This window comes from Pagrus major, chromosome 7, assembly GCF_040436345.1.
Source record: "Pagrus major chromosome 7, Pma_NU_1.0".
In the NCBI taxonomy this organism is placed as follows: Eukaryota; Metazoa; Chordata; class Actinopteri; order Spariformes; family Sparidae; genus Pagrus; species Pagrus major.
Window position 1 is genome coordinate 4,900,685 of NC_133221.1, and position 18,580 is coordinate 4,919,264.

Here is an 18,580-nt window from a genome sequence, read left to right on the forward strand (position 1 = left end):
CTATCAGTGCATATCAGGAAAAGATGTAAGAAGACGGAGACAGACAGAGAGGGAGACTGGAACGGGGAGAGAAGGCGTGTTAGTGTCTCGTATCTGCAGAGACCCTGCAGCCCTCTGCCCGGACTTTCTTATTTTCTCACTTTAACAACCCAAAATGTGGCTATTTGACATCCTGGGAATGAGACTCAACAATCAACTGTATCCGTGGTGCGTTTAGGAACAGCTGGGACAAATCCGACTGATTCTACCTTTAAGTTTAATAGTCTTTGAATTATATTAATGTGACGTGAGCTTCAGTTAGCTTTGCACAGAAATGTCCTTCAGAGGGAGACTTTTTACTTCATGAGTGAAGAAGTTGAATCCAGTTCTGCTTTTACACAAGAATCTCTACTTGAGTAAAGAACGTGTGTACTTTGGTCACCTCTGATGAGGTCATGGGACTGTGTGTAGTCGAGGATGACGACCTCCAACAGCTTCAGACTTTTGGAATATTTCACAAACACAAATTAAAGTGTTGACGCACCTTCATGTGGCAGATGCACAGACATCTTCTCATTTTCGGAGTTTGCGTATGACGGGGTTTCTGAAAAACCAAACACGAGTTCAGAGGGAAAGTCGGGAATAATTTTGACTGCTGCATATAATCTGTCAACCACGCCTTGAACCCCAGCCCATCCTTCATCTGCAATCTCATCCCGTGGACCTAAAAACAGAGTGAGAGAATGAGAGCCCCTCCAGGATTAGAGCTTTGAACCATCAAGTGCCCCCAACAGCTGTGAACTGCCCCCCCACTCTAGACACTCTGGATTACACCCATCAGTCTACAGTCAGACTTCAGACTAGTTATAAATATGAGCAGCACTCGACGGTGAGTTCAAGTTGCTGCTGCCGCACGGCCAAATTTGGCCCCCGTGTTCAATCCCAGAGGCTTCAAGTGAATCAGCTAAACCAACAGTCACTAATTCCAGCCGGCCAGGATAGGTTTATTAAAGGTCCCGTTTCAGTGAGTAGTTGCTTTTCACAGCCTAACCACTTTCCTCGGTCTCGTGTGACTCAGAGGCTGGAATAGGAAATCTTCCCACACCCCCCCTCGAGAGCATCAGAGGACATCACATGTCTAAAATCGGATCAACGCTGTAATTAGGTAGAAATACATATGGATCACACATTGAGTTGCAAGGTTGTGCGATGAAGGTATAATTAGTGTGGAGTTGTGCGATAAGTGTTTATTCTGAGAGCCGGGAGGTTTATTTGCAGTCGCAGTTTGTGTTTTCCCGGGTTGTAAGGAGGAGAAAGAAAAAGGGAAAAGAAGCTGGTGGAGGATATCAGAACACAGTGTTAAAGGAACAGTTCACACAAAACTGAGAATCCAGTCGTCATCTACTCACAAAACATTTCTGGAGCTTCACAGCGAGACAGCGTTAACATCCTCCTAAACAACTGAAGTAGATGGGGACTTGTCTTACACCAGACGAGCTGTATGGAGGTTTTTTTTTTTGTTTCAAGTCTACTTCAGAAGTTTAGGAACATTTTAAAATGTAAAAAACAGCTATAAGTGCTATAAGTGTTAGCATCTGAAGCGGACCATGTATCAAGGGTGTAAATAACATCTTTTCAAACCAATATGTGAGATCTTGGGGCTTTCGGAGACTTGGATTACAGTTGTTTAGGAGAATGCGGCAACACTGTTTTGCTGTGAAGCTCCAGAAATGTTTAGTAGACGACGAAACTTCACCAGACTTTCCATCTGCGTGGGGTTGAGCAGATAATGACTGAAGTTTTGTTGTGGGTGAACTGTTCCTTTACTGCTCACAAGGGAGACAGTGCTTCATAATGATTTAAATTCCTGACTTATCAGTGAAAGCCTCAAGAGATAAAAAAACAAAACAAAAAACTGAATGAACTGAATTTCTCCAGTGATCCTGGATCAATAAAGTCGTATCTTATCACGTCATGGACAGCAGGAGCATCTAAACAACAGATGTATATTAGGTGGAAACGTGAAGTTTCATTGACCTTCATATCAACAACTTCTGAGGGCAACTTCAATCTCAAAAGCTCAAGATAACTGAGATAAAACTGGAAGAAGGACTTTTTTGGCTCATTGTTCTTGTGGTTAATGTCACTGATAAGAAAGTCTCTGAACTCTAAAGCGCAAAAGTGACCACGTTTAAACCACCCTGGTCAACATGTACTCACAGATAGTGGAAGAGAAGAGCCCCCTTCAAGTTTTTTCTCCTTTTTTTTAAGGGAATCACAAGCTCCTCCTCTCCCAAACTTTGTCACGGGTGTGGGAACTCCCTGCTCCTCCATGTATGATGAGTAGGTGAGCAGAGAAGGCGTGGAGGTCTGGAGAGAGAGAGCGAGAGGAGCGAGGACGCAGAGAGGAGCTGACGGAGCATTAATGAGACACTGGCCGGTTAGAGTTACAGGGATGCAGTTTTAACCCATCTACCACCGCTCTTCTCAGGCTTCATCTGCGGACTTGAACGCACCACAAACTGGGACAATTTCGCCTTTTGAATACAAACTTTAGCGGATTAATTTATTCTCAAGAAAATGGGCTTGGAACGATTTCGCGTAAAGACGCCGGGGATGGCAGCCCTCCTCGCCCGCTCTCTCCTTTGTATAACGGGGCTATTACTCACTTTTTCTCCGCCTGTCTGCGAGGCGTTCAACTTGGACGTGGAGAACCCAGCTGTTTACAGCGGACCTACAGGGAGCTACTTCGGATATGCTGTTGACTTTTATTTGGCTGATTCTTCCAGGTGAGTTTCTGTAACACAGCAATGATTTATCTTCTCCGAATAGAAAAGAAAGTGGGCTTTTCAGCAACAAGCTCCGGGAGGAAATCTGAAACATTTGTTTACAATCTTCATCTGGGCACTTCACGATACCCAGTTGTACACAAATATGCTGCGTGCAAACTTTCCACTGGCTAATATCGCAGGTTTTTCTTGTGCCAGACGTCAGAACATTTACAACTCGCCCGTTAAAGTTACAGCTCAAGTTTCCTTTTGTTGTTTTGGAAATGCTGAAATCATTTGTGGGGTTTGTTGTTTTTGCGGCTCTGATATTAAATCTGGGTGTTGTGTTCATACTGTGATCTCTGGGCACATGCTTTACGCACAGTGCACACGCCCTCGGTGCGCACACAACTCACTGTAATTAAATAGATTCAGGAAATTGCATTTGTGCTCTGAATGATTGCCCACATTAAATGCAATAATGCTGATATAGAAGAGTGGCCATTTCATTATAGAATAAGAGAATGAACCCAAGTAAAGACTAAAAGATTTTGGAATCGCCCTCAAATCTTAATCTTGTTGCACTACAGGATGACATTTAATCTGACCTTTTAATCTGTTAAACCTGTTAACTTCAACCTCTAGTAATCAAATCTCATTGGTCTGAAATTCTGCGTTTAATTCTGATGCTTCCTGGCTCAGTGGGGTCTGATCCCTGTGACACCCAGCATGTTGTGGTTGTCTCCGCATTCTTCTTTAAGAGATTTTGGCATCAATCATGTTGAGGGTCTTAAACGCATACATACATGCCTGTGGTCAGGTCTATTACCTCAGTCGTATGGGGAGAAAATAACAGTGTGGGACATCCTGACAGTCCTAGGAACCTTTAAATCAATTAGGACGCACCAAAAAGCGAGGCATGGGTTAATGTAGCTGCTGACAGATCCACACGTCGTGTTGCTGCACACATTCTGTACATTTTGGTGAGCCTCAGACCCTCTAATCCCAATAATCATTAACAAAAGGTTATGCAGCCGCAGTCAAGGTTTCACTCAGACGTAATCAGACTTCCTGGCTGAGTCTGTGTCTGCTGAGCACCAGCGGTGTCTCGGCCCACTGTTCAACCAGCCAGCATGCTGGGATTTGAGAAAGGGCTTTGTGCCGAGTGGGCCGCCAGCAGCAGCTCTGGTTTCCCTGTTTCTCCTCCCCACTTCCCTGGACAGCAGACACTCAGACATGGGGAGATTTCCCCCCCTCTCCAGCCCTGGCCTTAGCTGTCTCTTTAAAAGCCTGCTGCTGCCATTGGTCTTCACCTCTCTGTCAGGGAAGCAGGAGCTTCAGGAGAGCTGTATGATTTAGGACGTGAAGCCTGAATGCTTGAACCCGGCTTCTCTCTCCAACATCCCCCTCCTTTACTTCCTCCTATGCTGATGTCATTCTGCGGGGCTTTTTAATTCATCCATCCCGTAAAGTAGACCTTCCCCCCACTGTCTAGCCTCCCTCCCCATCATCTCTCCCCGTCTCATTAAGTGTGAGGCAGAGTAGACGTCATCTTACTGATGACTTAATCTGAACTTTTCTGCAGTCCAGCCGCCGTGCATATGGAAGAGGAGGAGGAGGAGGAGGAGGAGGAGGAGGTGAGACAATGGTTTGTATGTGTGCAGAGCAGGAATAATGTTTAAGTGCAGCTTCCCTACATCCCGGCGCCCTGTAATTTTCCTGTGGATGATATGTATTCAGAAGTCAAATGTCAAAGAAAACAAAGTAGGAGAGAGCAGATTTAAGGCCGTGAGTCACTGCTTTATCTGTAAACCACATGTATCTGCTGCTTTTCATTCACAGTTTCTTAGAAGTCGACACATCAAAACAATATCAGTGGACTCATGGAAGGAGTTTCTGTTATCTCTCGTTTTTGCCGTCACATCATCATCGCCCAACACTTTGGAGACATGGGGGAGAGGAGGGGGAGTAGCTGGGGTGAGGTCAGCTGAGGGTTGCACAGAGACTTTCTTCTAGTCCGGATGAGCTGCTGTCAGCCCGGCTCCGGCCTTATGAGTGAAACTGTTGCTTCTTTTGAAAAAAACTTGCACTCATCGCTGGTGGGAGATGAAACTGATGGCAGATGCAGATATAAGGGAGGAAGATAGCTCTCCCATCCATAATAACCCCTGTCAGGCCTGCGAACACAAAGGCTGACTTTCTTCCACTTTGACACTCAATCTTGACAATGAGTTTATATATGCGGGTCTGCCGTGCCCTTCGGCCCGGCCTAACACAATTAAGTTTGGACACTGGTAGACGGCCCACCATGGAAGAACGCCCGAGGACGGAGTCTGTGAACGGACGGCTCTTGTCAGATGAACACAGGAAGGGCAGGAGGATATATGTTCTCCTGTAGTGTCTGTATGTTATTTCATGTTGAGCGAGGGTTGACTCCTCACATGTAATGCCAGTCCCCACGCACGCCCTCCGCTGCATCATGGGAAGGACTTCCGAGGGCTCACTCTCTCCTCAAACACTTAATAATCAAACAGCGGTAACTCCTCTCTGACTGTCTCCGGTGCCAGGCACAGATGAGGGAGTGGATCATACTGAGATAGACAAAGCCAAAGGTCACGGGCTGTAAATAATAACAGACCTGTCCTGGAGTGTATGAAGGGACGAGACGGATCCTGGTGCCTCTCCACAAGTGAATGTTGGGCGTGTGAGGGAACATAAACTTAGACACTTTTTTGGACTTTTCATTTTACAAGTACACTTTACTCTGGCACTGTACCTCAGTACAATTTTGAGGTACTTGTACTTGAGTATTTCCATTTTCTGCTACTTTATACTTCCACTTCACAACACTTTGGAGAATAATATTGTACTTTCACTTCACTGCATTTATTTCGTAACTGTAGTTACTAATTACTTAACTCTGCCAAGGCCCAACATTCCCCCTTTGTGCTCAGTCATAGATACCAGCAACCTAAATACGCCTGCTTTCTTTCATCAAAGTCCATCCAGTAAACCCTGAGAAATTAATGAAAAGTGTTTAAAAACGTCTTATCTCAATTCTGGACCGAGACCCATCCTCCATCCAAGTTTCGTGATAATATGTTCAGCAGGTTTTCTGTAATCCTGCTGACAAACCAACAAACTGATGTAGGCAGAAACATAACCTCCGTGGCCCAACAGTCCCCTTTTGTTCTTACTCATAGACACCAGCCATCTAAATATGCCTGATTTTCATAATGTTTCACGCATTATTCACTGAGAAATAAATGAAAATGTCAAATGTTTTCATTCAGTGGCGTAGATTTGTTGGTCCAGGTGTGTTTGATGGGATTTTGAGGGATGTCTGTCCATGGTGTGGCCTGATCGGACCACACGAGTCTTCAACCCTACTTAAGACCTCCCCCATTGTCTTGTAGAGTCTTTATCCTTTATTCCTAAAGAAAGTGAGAAAAAAATTCCTCAATCCGTCCCTTTACCCGGATTCACACCAAAAAGTTAATGGGGTCTCTTCTGGGCCGAGATCCATCCTTCATCCAAGTTTTGTGAAAATCTGTTCAGTAGTTGTCGTGTAATCCGGCTGATAAACCAACCAACAAACAAACAAATGAATATGGGTGAAAACATAACCTCCTTGTTGGAGGAACTCATTTATTTAAGTGGCAGTTGGATTAAAAAAACACTTCTTGGATCTATATTATATGTAATAATGGACCGGGCGGATAATTGACCAACCCATAGTATACAGTATTTACTTACATGAAAATATGTGTATAATATTACTTTAACTCGAACTGTACTTTTGATACTGTACATTTAATATCACATACTTTAAGACTTTTACTCAAGTACTATTTGTACGGGTAACTTTCACTTTTAACAAAGTAGTATTTAAGCACAATATCTTCACTTCTACTCCAGTATGACTTTTTGATACTTTTTACAGCACTGTCCCTGTGTGGGATTATAATGTCATTTAAAAGCTATGTCTAATGATGGAGGACGCTCTGATGAAGTAATATGTTCCAGTCCACACCAGTCCCGTGTTTCAGGGACATGTCACTGATGCGCATTAGCTCACGGATGGCTTGACCATGACGAGCACACAGCCGAGGTCAGCCGGTCCATGTAGGTCACTCTCCTGCAGTTTACCCTCCCAAACAGGGTTAGAGTTGAACTAATATTGACATTGGCACCGGGTCTCTTTTGGCCACTAAAAGCTGCAATGTTTTCTCTGTCTACACCGAAGTCCCTCTCCATATATGATCAGTCTTGTTTCTGTTATTGTTTTCATTGGTGTCCTTTTCGACGGACCTGCCTCTAAATCAAACCAGTAAGTGTTTGAGCTGCAGGAGCGCAGCTTGTATATTTGGGCTGCCAAACTTTTCTTCGTCCAGGTTCTTGGCGTTGCGTGCAGACAATGGGGCCCTTTGTCTGACGGCAGAAATTGTTTACTGTTTTCCATTTGAGGAGTTTTCACTGTGACTCATTTCTTTCTTAATTTATTGGCCTTTTGAAAAGTTGCCTTAATTTTCTGTTGTCATACTTTGTGTGTTACCTACGGTAATCAGACCAGTAGGTGGGGAAAATAAGTGTCTGTTGCTGTAAAGGTCAGTCGGGATATACTTAGCATGGCTACACTCTGTCTCTAACTTAAAGTGCCTGTCTAGCTTTTACTGCCCTGTTGGTAAAAGGGGGCTTTAAATAATGAGCCTGTGTGTGTTTCACTGGAAAAAGTTGTCGGTGTGGATGGTGGCGATGTGTGTAAAGGGCCCGTGGACCTCCGCTGTCACGTCTGCTGCGCTGGGAATGCCCCGAGGACGTCATGTCTCACTCGGAGTGGAGTTAGCCGTTGGTCAGGGTCGTCCTGACTCATACTCACCAGATTTAATCTGTGACTACCAGCAGGTCTGGTTTGTTTTAACCCCCCGGGGTCACTTGATGACTCACATCCATGGTAACTTGATAAAAGCTGTGCTTTATATAGCAATAAGCAAATGACGCCATCGTCAAGCTTGTTCACAATGAGATCCTACTTGGCTGAAAGTCAGATTAGCATAAGAACTCATATTTAAGATGGAAATGAGATGTAACCTCTGGCCGTTACTGTCTTCTGGATGTGTGTGCGATTGTATGCATGCATGTGTGGGTGCGGCTGGGGTTGGGGGGTGCGCACACTAAAGTGTTTCAACAGCTGCTTCACCCCCCCCCTCCTCCTCCAATCAGCACGTTTAATACAACAGCCTCTCTATCCTGAGGTGAGACGACTGGACCCCCTGACGTGGGCATTGTGGAGAGGTGTGAACCACCGGCAGTTAAACTCCCTGCAGGAAGATTTTAGGGCAGTTGGACTGTGAAAGGGGAGGGAGGGCTTGTGTTTGTGGGGGTGCAACAGTTTGGTATGAGAAAATGCTTGAGCACATGTCATTGTGATGTTTTAGAAGGATGTTTCAGATTTCTCCCTTGCCACTTGTGAATCGCTTTTTGCATGTTTGGTGGTTTTGACAGAACAGCTGCTGGTTTACACACAATAACCGTAAAAAGCGCTCATAAGGAGGGTAAAATACAGTGGCTCCATGATTGCTGCCTGCTGAAAAGTCAAAGAAGTCGAGCTGCGAGTGGCTGCTTTTTTAATGAAACCCAGGTTTTGTGAGATTTAGCGAAATCGGCATTTTCATTCTATGAACGTTTGTCATGGAATAACTCGTAAAAAGATCTAAAATTAGACACATTTATATCCATTTTTGAATTTACAGGCATCATTAGGAGTGTAGTGAGGGAGGCATGTGGTCGTTCTTCTCTAGAGGCCACTGTGTTTGAATATTTTGTGATTTTGTATGGCTCCTGCCTCGGCCTCTTGTAAAAGAAACCTTGATCTCAATGGGTCTTCCTGGTAAAATAAAAGGTGAAAGAAAGCCGCCATGGTCCAGGGTTCAAATGCAACCTGTGGCCCCTTCCCCTCTTTCTCCCTGTTTCCCGTCACTCTTCGCCTGTCCTTTCAATAAAGCCAAGAAAAAGGAAAAGAAAAATTGAATAGCAATAAAGAAAAGGTTAAATACAATAATCGCTAAATCAGCTTGGAGTCCGCTTACTGATTCAGTTACCAGACTTGTTACTCCTACCCGGCCGCAGAGTAGCGTAAAATCATCACGTATAAACAATCATTTTGAATTGCCTTTGGACGTCGTTTGGATGACAAAAAAACATTGTTTTGCTATCTTGGCCAGCAGCACTTGTAATTTGCAGGCCACCTGTTGCCAGACACGGTAATCCTGTTGAGGATAACAAGGAAATGATTTTATGGCGATGGTGGGATCAGATCCTTGACATATTGGACTGTTTATCTGATCAACACTGATTGGTGTGGACTCCAATGTCCCCTTTCAAGTTCACTCTTGGATGTGGAAATGCCTATAGATGGTATAAAAGACCTGACTTGCTGCAGCCCTGTAGAGCAACATACAGATCTTTTATCTGCTCCCGCTGCTTTTTACAGCAAAATCTGACCGTTAACAAAGGATAAGGCTTCAGCACAGCACAGTAGACTTTCTGTAGTCAGCAGCACACGCCATCACAGCAGGCACTGCTACTCTCATCATCTCCAGGCTCCTGGACAGCAGCACGGAGAACATGTGCGTATGTGGTGTGTGAGGAGACGGTCGTCCATATGGCAGACGTAAGGACTCAAACAGCTTCTGTCTGGCCTTGGCTCTGAGAGGACGCGAGACGGTTCGTGTGGCTCCATGTGGTCTAGAATAAGTCATCGCACACTTCTCATGTCTGTCGTTCAGCTGATCTCACTCTAAGTCACCACGCATGCTTTGAAAAGTCAATATTGCAGTAGGATGACATCATACCGCCGCAATATCGACCATTCATTAATTTGTTGAACATGTTAGCTCGCTGTCCGGCTCCATATTTCCGCTCTCATTGATCCAGGTGTCATTTAATCATGTTGGTGAAGTGATTCTCCAGAGTCGAAGGGGGAGAGATGATTGTACTTTTGGCTACAGCAGCAGCAATTAAAGGGTAACTCCACCAATTTTACAATTTAAAGTAGGTTTACAGGACAACTCCATATGTGAAAAAAGTCAATTTTGATCACTGGTTTTTAAACTGTTCATAATGAGTCAGACAGTGTTCAAAACTGATAAATTGCCTTGAGAGATGTCACTCAGTTACTATATTGCATTGTGGGTAATGTAGTCGCCAGATTTTGAAAAGAAGTCCACTGGTTACACTCGACGAATGATCAAAATCAATAGTGCAGAACCAGAAATATCGCCTTTTTTAATGCTCACATTCTTCTTCCTTTTCAAAGCCTGATGCCTACATTACCCACAATGCAACTTAGCCACTGAGTGACATCACTGGAGGTAATATATTAGATTACATGCAGCTTCCTCTGGAGCCACAAAAGGCTTTACACTACTTTTTTCCCCACATATTCAGTAATACTCCCTCAGACCTGTAAACACACTTTAACGGGTAATACTGGTGAAGTTACGCTTTAATCAGTGAAGTTGTCTTCTTTTAGAGTAATCAGCCATTATTGTCATTATAGATAAATCGGTTGGGGAAATTTATGTAAGAAAATCTAAATATTTTCTGTTTTCTATCACAGTAAACTGAAAATCTTTGGGTTGTGGACAGAACAAGACATCTTGAGGACGTCCTCTCCGGCATTTTTCACCATTTTTAGACATTTTGTAGACCAAACAACAAATCACCTAATCGAGAAAATAAACAGATTAATCAACAGTGAAAATAACCGTTGGGTGCAGCCTTTATTTTGGCATGCTCCATTTCTCTGCTGCTGGAATGAGAGCAGTGAAGGTCAAGTGCTGCCTGTGGCTCAAATCAGTTCACTGCGTCTGACTTCTTTTACTGATATGGAACCACTCCAGTGTTTAAGCATGTGTTGATAGGTCAGTATGAACTCCATGGGTCGCTGTACTTTTTTTTTTTTACACTGAAGTGTTGCTGAGATGTGAAGGCCACTTCTCCATTTTTTCCCCCTTTGCATCTGTGCTGTAGCGCTCGTCGAGTCGTGTTTATGACCGCAGATGGTGACTGCAGCCGGCTCTGGGGGGGCCTAACAAATGCGATTGTAATTTTTCTCTTTCTTGCTTGAACTGGTTATAATAGCGTTCAAGTGACATCAGCTCTGCAGCTGGGATGGAAGACAATTAAATGTGGAATGGAGGATGAAAAAAAAAAAGTGTTGGGGCTGAAGGGTGGGGGGTAACAGAGGAATTTGCCCCGTGACAACTTCCTTCTGTAACCTCATCATAGACCTTTATTAGCAATGTCTCCGCATCCTTAGTGTCACATCAGCAAGTTCCAGCACTCTCCATCACCCCTAATCTCTCAGCCCCACATAAAAAAGTGGTCGCAGTCTGGCAATTATGGTGTGGTGAGAGATTTTTTTGTAGAGTTGTGTCCTCTGATGAGACAAACCCTCAGTCCTCACTTACAGTGGAGCTGTTGTTTACGCATTCCTCGCTCGCAGCCCAAATCACTCACAGTAGTTTAATTAATGCTTAATTGTCAGCTGGTTGGTGGAGGCCATTAGTGGCTGCTGTATGGCAGCTGGTGGGGTTGGCTATGCTAGACATGGTGAAGCCGCTAATGCTTCTCATCCGCCCTACACCCTAACTAGGACATTGCTCAAGTCCCCCTCTTGTGAAACGCTGTTTGTCCGTAGCAACATGGGAAGGACTTGTTTAATTCTCCAGCAGCCAAAACATTTCAGAGAGCATCACTCACGACTGTTCATGGCTTCACAGATGTGTCCTGAGCTCTTCCTGCTGTGATGGTGCTGCTTTCAATCCCTCTGTGAACGGTCTTTTGTCTAGACTCACTTTTAGCCACAGCGGCTCAGACGCAACCCGATGAGTTTGTCTTTCAACTGAACAGCTGAGGATCGCTCACCCCCTCTCCCCTGCCAATTACATATATTTGCATACCCATCCCAAGAGCCATACATTCACTCCACCTACTTAAACAAAGGGATTTGCAGTGCAGCACTCAGCCGACTGCAGTCAGAGCTTCATTAAATGCTAGTGAAACAAAAGCTCTACCTTTTGAGCTCACGGCCAGCAGATAAGGTGAAGGGCGGGCAAATGCTAGTTAAGAACCAGACTGATCCTCGCCAGATAAAGACCCATTAAATGCTAATTTGCAGCACTTTAAGATCGCTATCAAACTGTGTTCGTGTGTGACTGTCTGCACATCTGCATGCATCTGTGCAAGGTAGTGAAAACCGGCTTCAGCTGCCAGCTTGCTGATTAAAGCGTGATCTGCTTGTTTTGTTATTTCCTGTATTTTTTCCCCTTTGAAAAGCTGCCACGGCCAGCTACAGCTGGACTGCATTCAGGTCTGATTCAACGAAAAAAAAAAAAAAAAGATGCTGCAGCTTCCAGTTTCCTTGGCCTCGTTAGTGTTTGCTGCATACATGTGCATGCACTTGCATTCAGATTATTTCTAGAAAAAGCAGTTGATCCCTCGTTCGAGGTCTTGTAGGTGCTGCCTCGTAGATGCATAGTTCTTGTTCGAAACATATTAACAGAGTGTGGTCAGCTCGTGTTAAATATTTACTGACTGCTCGCATATCCGTGAGTTTTGGACACAGCGAGAGGGAGATCCTCAGCTGTCTCATCGTGAGAATCCCCGACCTGGAAGCCTCTCTGTGATTTAGATTACTGCACAGGTGGAGCTCCGCGGCTCTGCAGGGAGATTCCTGGGTCTGCACATGCGGTCAGGAGCTGTTTCTTGGCTCTCCGAGTCAGACTGGTTTGTTTCTGTTTCTCTCTTCCAACACAAACCAGGAGTTTTTCTGCTCCACATTTGGACTTGGCATTGTGCTGTATCTCTTCTGAGGTATTAAGACCACAGTGACGGTGTGATACTAAACTCATAACTTCTCCTCTGTGGCGCTTCCTTTGTTCTCTCACAGTTGTGTGTTTTCAAAACCGGAGATGCTGAAATGATTCGAAAGCTTTGTGCTGACCACCAACACACCCCAGCCCCACTTTTTTTTTCCATAAGCCGTCCCATAACTTTCAGCATTTTGTCATCTGAGGTAATAGATAGGTTCAGTGGGATTAATTATCGTGGATCACAAGGCTTTGGAATATCACTGGGTTTAACTGCTTTTTGAGTCATGGCTGGCTCCCCAGCTTCCTCTGGACCCTGCTGAGTAGTTACCCTTGGGGGCAGGATGCTAAGTTTAGCCAAAATGTAAACCGTTCATGGACTATTGGAAGATCTCGGCCAGGAAAGGGTGTGCTCTTCCTCTGTTGGAGCCCCCCGGGACACCGTCTGGTCTCAGTGGTCCTTGATTCCTTTGCCCACATCAATGCCAGAAAACTGTGTCTGTGATGCTTGTCAGGGTCAAGTGGGTCTAGAATGAGGTAATGCCTAAGTCATCCACTTAAGACGCATTAACTACTGGGAGACGTTTTTTTTCAAACTTTACCAAGCCCAAATCCTGGTTTTCTCCATTAACGTCTCATCATTCTCCGGCCGTTCTTCTTTCATCTCTGAAGGCCGTCCTGCATGTAATTAGTCCTGCGCTCACCTGTAACCTCACTGATTCTTTCCACGTCGGTTAAAGTGGTCGGCCGGCTCTTCCTGTGGTTGTACAGTGTAGCTCCAAGGACGTGGAAGTTTAGTGCCACAGCTGAAGAAACAAGAGTGTGACTCCACTTAGCCTGTCTGCTTTCTTGTTTTCCTATCGAATCCGCCCCACAGGGATTCATGTGTGACCGTGTGAGTGCTTCTCTTTGTGTGTGTGACTGCACAAGCGGAGTAAATATGTCTCTGACCATCACATGTGCACATGTCATAGCAGCAGTTCCCCCCCTGGTTGAACAGGGATTATGTAAAGCTGCAGAGCTGCAACCTGTTAAAATGTTTTGCTTCTGAGTCAGAATACGGCAGTAAAGCGTGCGTACTGCATCGTGTTGAAAGCCGTCAAGTGGGAGGTCTGGAATGCGATTTTTAATTAAGGCCAGGCTAAGTAGAGAGTTTCAGGTTTATAAGGATCCTGTGGTTTGGTAAACTTCTAACATTTTGAATTACAGTAACGTGTCTCTGTTTCTAACGTGGATTATCCAAAGGTAAAATGGGAGCACGCACACAGATCTTCAGGACAGTTTCACCAAATTGTCATCAAACATGTTAAAGTTTCAGCAACTTATGTCCAGGAGTTGACATTATGACATTGATTAAACACAGGTGAAATGTTAAATCCTGTAAAGTTTAACAGTTGTCTCTATTTCTGTCTCTCGTTCGCAGTGTGAGTGTGGTGATAGGAGCTCCCAAGGCCGACACGAAGCAGGTCAACATTACAGAGGGAGGATCCGTCTTCTACTGTCCCTGGAGCCTCGGCCAAACGGACTGTCACGCCATTGAGTTTGATGTTGAAGGTAAGCGTTCTCTGTATATTTGTATTTATATGTATATAAAACTAAACGAACCCATCAGCATATCCTGATTTCTGACACCAGATGACTGACATGTGCGCTATAATGAAAAGGGTCTATCTGGTGTAAAGCTTCATGAGGGTAACCACCGCACCCTCTGACATTTCTTATCACTTTAGCAACACGCCAGGTTGTCACTTGAAGTGCTTGAAAATCAACCCCTCATTTTTATTTTCCTGAAGACAAATCTTCAACAAATGCTTTTTTTAACAGTCTTTTCCCTGAAGCTAACTCTACTGTGGGCAAAATGTACGCACGCTGCTAACTTTGAGGTCGAACTGTAAGCATATATCAGCGACTACCTGGTTTTTGGAGAGGTTGAGAAGACTGAGATGGTTGTTTAAACTCAGGTTTGCTGCTTCTTTATACACTCCTGAAGCCAGCAGAGCATTTCCTCTCTGCTCCTGTTGTCAGCAGCAGGTCTTGGATCAGGCGTCAGTGTTCCACTCCGCTGAACCGCTGTTGGCTCCGTTGGTTCCTGGATGATCCTTTTTTCCTGTTTGTGTCCTCTCTTTGGGGGATGAAAAGGATAATGGGGTGCTGAAGAGGTTTCTGAAGGATACTCCTCCCTTTCCTCTGAGTCCTGTTTGTGTTGTCTTGCCCCAGGAGCTATTTGGGAGATAAGCAACCAATAAACAAATAGGGTTGGACAAAGAAATGTCCTGTTTGTATGACAGATGGAGCAGACAGCACCGGTTCCTGACAAAAGGGCTCCGGTTGAGTCAGAATTAAGTAAAGTGGTTTTGGGAGAGCATGAGGAAGTCTGTGAGGTTGTCTAATGAATGGATTCGTGTTTCAGTGTGTTGACAGAGTACCCCTCAGCCTGTTTGGCACAGTGTAGCCCTGGTGAGGTGAGGATAGGGACAATGTGTAGGCACTAGCTTTTTAGATTGAACATAGAAGGACACTTACCGCAGCGCTGTTGGCTTCCTTCCTGAGAAATCAAAGCTTAACATTGTCGGCCAACTTAAATTTACTGTCCATACTGCACAATGGGGAGAAATATTCCACTGAGTGTTTCACAAGCCTGGTTTAACAACATTCTTTTATTGGACACCGCTGCTTGGTACCCTTTGCTCCACTATTTTTTTTGCACTGTTTTTCTTGCAACATACAATGTGTTGCACATCCACGGGCGCTGGCTGGAGGCCCACAGCGAGTGATGTCATGCGCGAGCGGCGAGGCCCTCACAGTGAAGGTTGGTCCCCAGGGTCGTCGGAGAACGTCCTTCATATTTTTTTCAAGGGGGCTTTGAAGGGAGCTGATTTGAGAGCCAGAGCCGGTTCCGACATCTGGATCGTGGCAGAACCGCCGCACAGAGGAGGAACACTCAATACATGGACATCTGCATGCAAATGTGGCTCTGCCAAACAGCTGTTACATGGATGACATTTACTGCTGTAGTTCATTTACTGTAGCTGTGACTTTTTTTTTTTTGCCAAGCCGGATAGTAACAGCTAGAGCAATAAATAAAGACACTCAGTGATGAAGCTGCCATTTTTCTTTATCCACTATGAATGCTCGAGTAAAGGAGCGCTGCTGCATTATGTTTTGTCTTAGGGTTAGGGTTAAATATATTAATATATAAATATATTTACTTTCCCTTTTGCAACCAGTAGGCCAGGTGTAAAGAGTGCAACCAAATCAATAAACAAGTCTAAAACAACATAGTGCACCTTTAAAACCCAGAGACTTTTCATTTAATATCATAAATGACAAAGAAAATCAGCAAATCTTTACATTTAAGAAGCAGGAACAAGCAAGGATTTGACATTGTTTCTTTAAAAATGAAATGATTCATTAACTCAGCAAAGGAGGTTATGTTTTCTACCATCGCAGTGTGTGTTGGTTGGTTTGTCAGCAGGATTACATGAAAACTACTGAACACATTTCCCCGAAACATGGATGGATGATGGGTCTTAGCCCAAAATAGACCCCATTACATTTTTGGTGCAGATCCAGATAAAGGGACAGATCCAAGAGATTTTTTTTTTTATCTCACTGTCGCAAGATGGGGGAAAAATGTATGAATCATAATGAAAAAAAAGTTATGGGTGTTTTAAAAATTTAAAGTGATATCCAGGCTATCAAGTCTGATATTGGATCAGGCTTGATTTAATTAAAGGGGACTGTTGGGAGTGAGTCCTATTCTCGTTGATTATGAAAATAGCCTGCGATTCATTTTCTAATCGATGTCGCTCTATCTTCCTCTACATTATTGCTACTTAGAAGTATATTCCTCCAGCGAAGTGGTGTCATAGGTCTCGCTGTCTCTTAGTGTGTTTGAGCTCTGACCCACAGGCCACAGACCCTCTTAATTAGCCTAACTAATTGGGTCAAAGTGGCCAGAACTCTCCCCCATCCTCCTCTCCACTTCCTCTTCCATCGAGATAAGAGTCTTTCAATGGATCTGAATGGAGAGAGGGCAGTAGGGAGGGTGGAGTGGGGGGTGGGGGGGCTCATACAGGATGGGAGGAAGGGGAGGGAGGGTGAGAAGGCCAGAGGGAGTGAGTGGAGGGAGGAAAGAGGGAGAAACCAGAGCCCTGTTCCTCCGCTCTGTCCCCCCTGCTGTCCCACGGGGGGGGCAGCTGATGTGATGAGTGAATTTGGCCATTTGTCTTCCACCACACACACAAACACACACACACACACACACACAACGAGGGGCTCTAACTCCACTAATGGCCGTCCCCCCTCACACTCAGTTCAAAGGCGAGAGTGCTTCTATATGGACGCGCTCCAGAACCCCCACGCTCCTCTGCTGGTCCCGGGAGAGTCCGTATTGGGCACTGTCACATCAGCACACTGCGCTTTCACCGGCGGGGGGACGGGGGGCTCTGGTCGGATGGCATGTGGCTGTGACCCGTCTCTTGGTCTACCCTCTATCGCCGCTCTGGATCTCCTCCATTTTCATTGAAAGCACTTCATGTGACTCCAGCTGGCAGACAACAAACAGAACTTTTCATGAGCCGTTACTGACACAGAACGAAATGCTATAACTAATGCGACCATGTGAGCACCGCACATCGCTGCGCTTCCTCGCCTTTACATGGTCAGATAAGTGATCGCAGTTGTGCTGTATGGATTTAAGAGGCCTTTACTTTCTCGCTGCCTTGGTAACATGACTCAAAGCAACACAGTCCCCTCCTCAGCTCCTGCCCTTCTCTGGTGGCTTTGCGTCGGCCTTATCCAAACAAAGACCCCCTGAGTTATGAAAATATTAAGAAGGTGTATGCTTTAAGAGAGGGTGCCGTGCAGCTAAGGCAGATTAGTTAAAGTAACAAGCTCGTAAGAAGCCGTTTGAAGTGCCGGTCATGTTATTACCTATATGGCTAAAGCACTTCTTTTCACACTTTCTGACCACTTAACACAGTGGCGGCAGGGGTGGGCTGCTGTAGGCCCATGATGAATAACATTAGCAGGAAAGCCCAGTGTTGGAGATTAAGCAGAAATAGTTGGGTTATTAAAAAACTATAATCCTCTGATTACCGTCTTTGGGTGAGGGGAAGCAGGACTCCCTGAAAGCAAAGGAGAGAAAGGGGCTGTACAGACACGGAGACTCGAGCGAGATAGTGCAAGAAAAATGAATCGGAAGACGAAGATAATATTGAAAATGAAAACGGAGAAAGGGAGGCAGAAGTGTGTGCCTAAACAGAGATGACTGAGAGGTTGCTATGAGGAAGCCTGGGCCAGAGTGTGTATGTTTTGCTTGGACCCCGGCCTCCTGAGCTGTTTCCACAAAGACGCGGAGCGACTCCAAGCTGCCTTGTTGGCCGGGGGAGGAAGACGAAGGGGCGGGAAAGGCATGGATAGAGAGAGAGGCCTGACACACAGCCTGCTTTCCTCACATTCACAAAGGTCTTGATCTCCTGCGGGATGCATCTGCAGTCGTCAGTCCCTGAGAGATGCTGCTCTGCTCGGTTGCAACACGACTGTGGTTTGACAGTTAACAGGGGAAATGAGTCTGCAGGGTGGAGTTTTTCCTGCTGAGGTTGCTCTCTCTCTAATAGATGTCACCTCACACTCTGAAAGTGACAGCTAACTGGAAGCGATGCGGCTTCCTCGCTTAATCAATTTGTTTGCGTTGCACTCTCAATTGCAGCACATCTGCCTTCCAATAAAGCTGAGTTTAAACCCGACTCCCCGCGCCATCTGTCATGACACCTGCTGCTGTCGAAAGCGTCGATGTGGGAGATCAGCGTTAGCGGACAGGTGGTCAAATAGACCAAAGGGTCAGCGAGGTTAAGCGAGGCGAGTCCAGTCCAAACCTCGGCTAAGCTAAGAGAGCTATCATGTCCTGAACAGTGGCCGAGCGGCGGATAAATTCTCACCCTGATTGTCTTGAAA

At 45.2% G+C, this 18,580-nt stretch overlaps 1 protein-coding gene across 1 annotated transcript in view; it reads left to right on the plus strand.

The window, feature by feature from the left end:
• The first annotated feature begins 2,409 nt into the window (after positions 1–2,409).
• itga5 (integrin, alpha 5 (fibronectin receptor, alpha polypeptide)) overlaps positions 2,410–18,580 on the plus strand; it is a 37,537-nt gene continuing 21,366 nt past the window's right edge. Inside the window, exons 1-2 of the mRNA XM_073469374.1 lie at positions 2,410–2,768; positions 14,046–14,176. Of these exons, the coding sequence (XP_073325475.1) occupies positions 2,560–2,768; positions 14,046–14,176 (340 nt within the window). The 5' untranslated portion in view covers positions 2,410–2,559. The remainder of the gene's footprint in view (positions 2,769–14,045; positions 14,177–18,580) is intronic.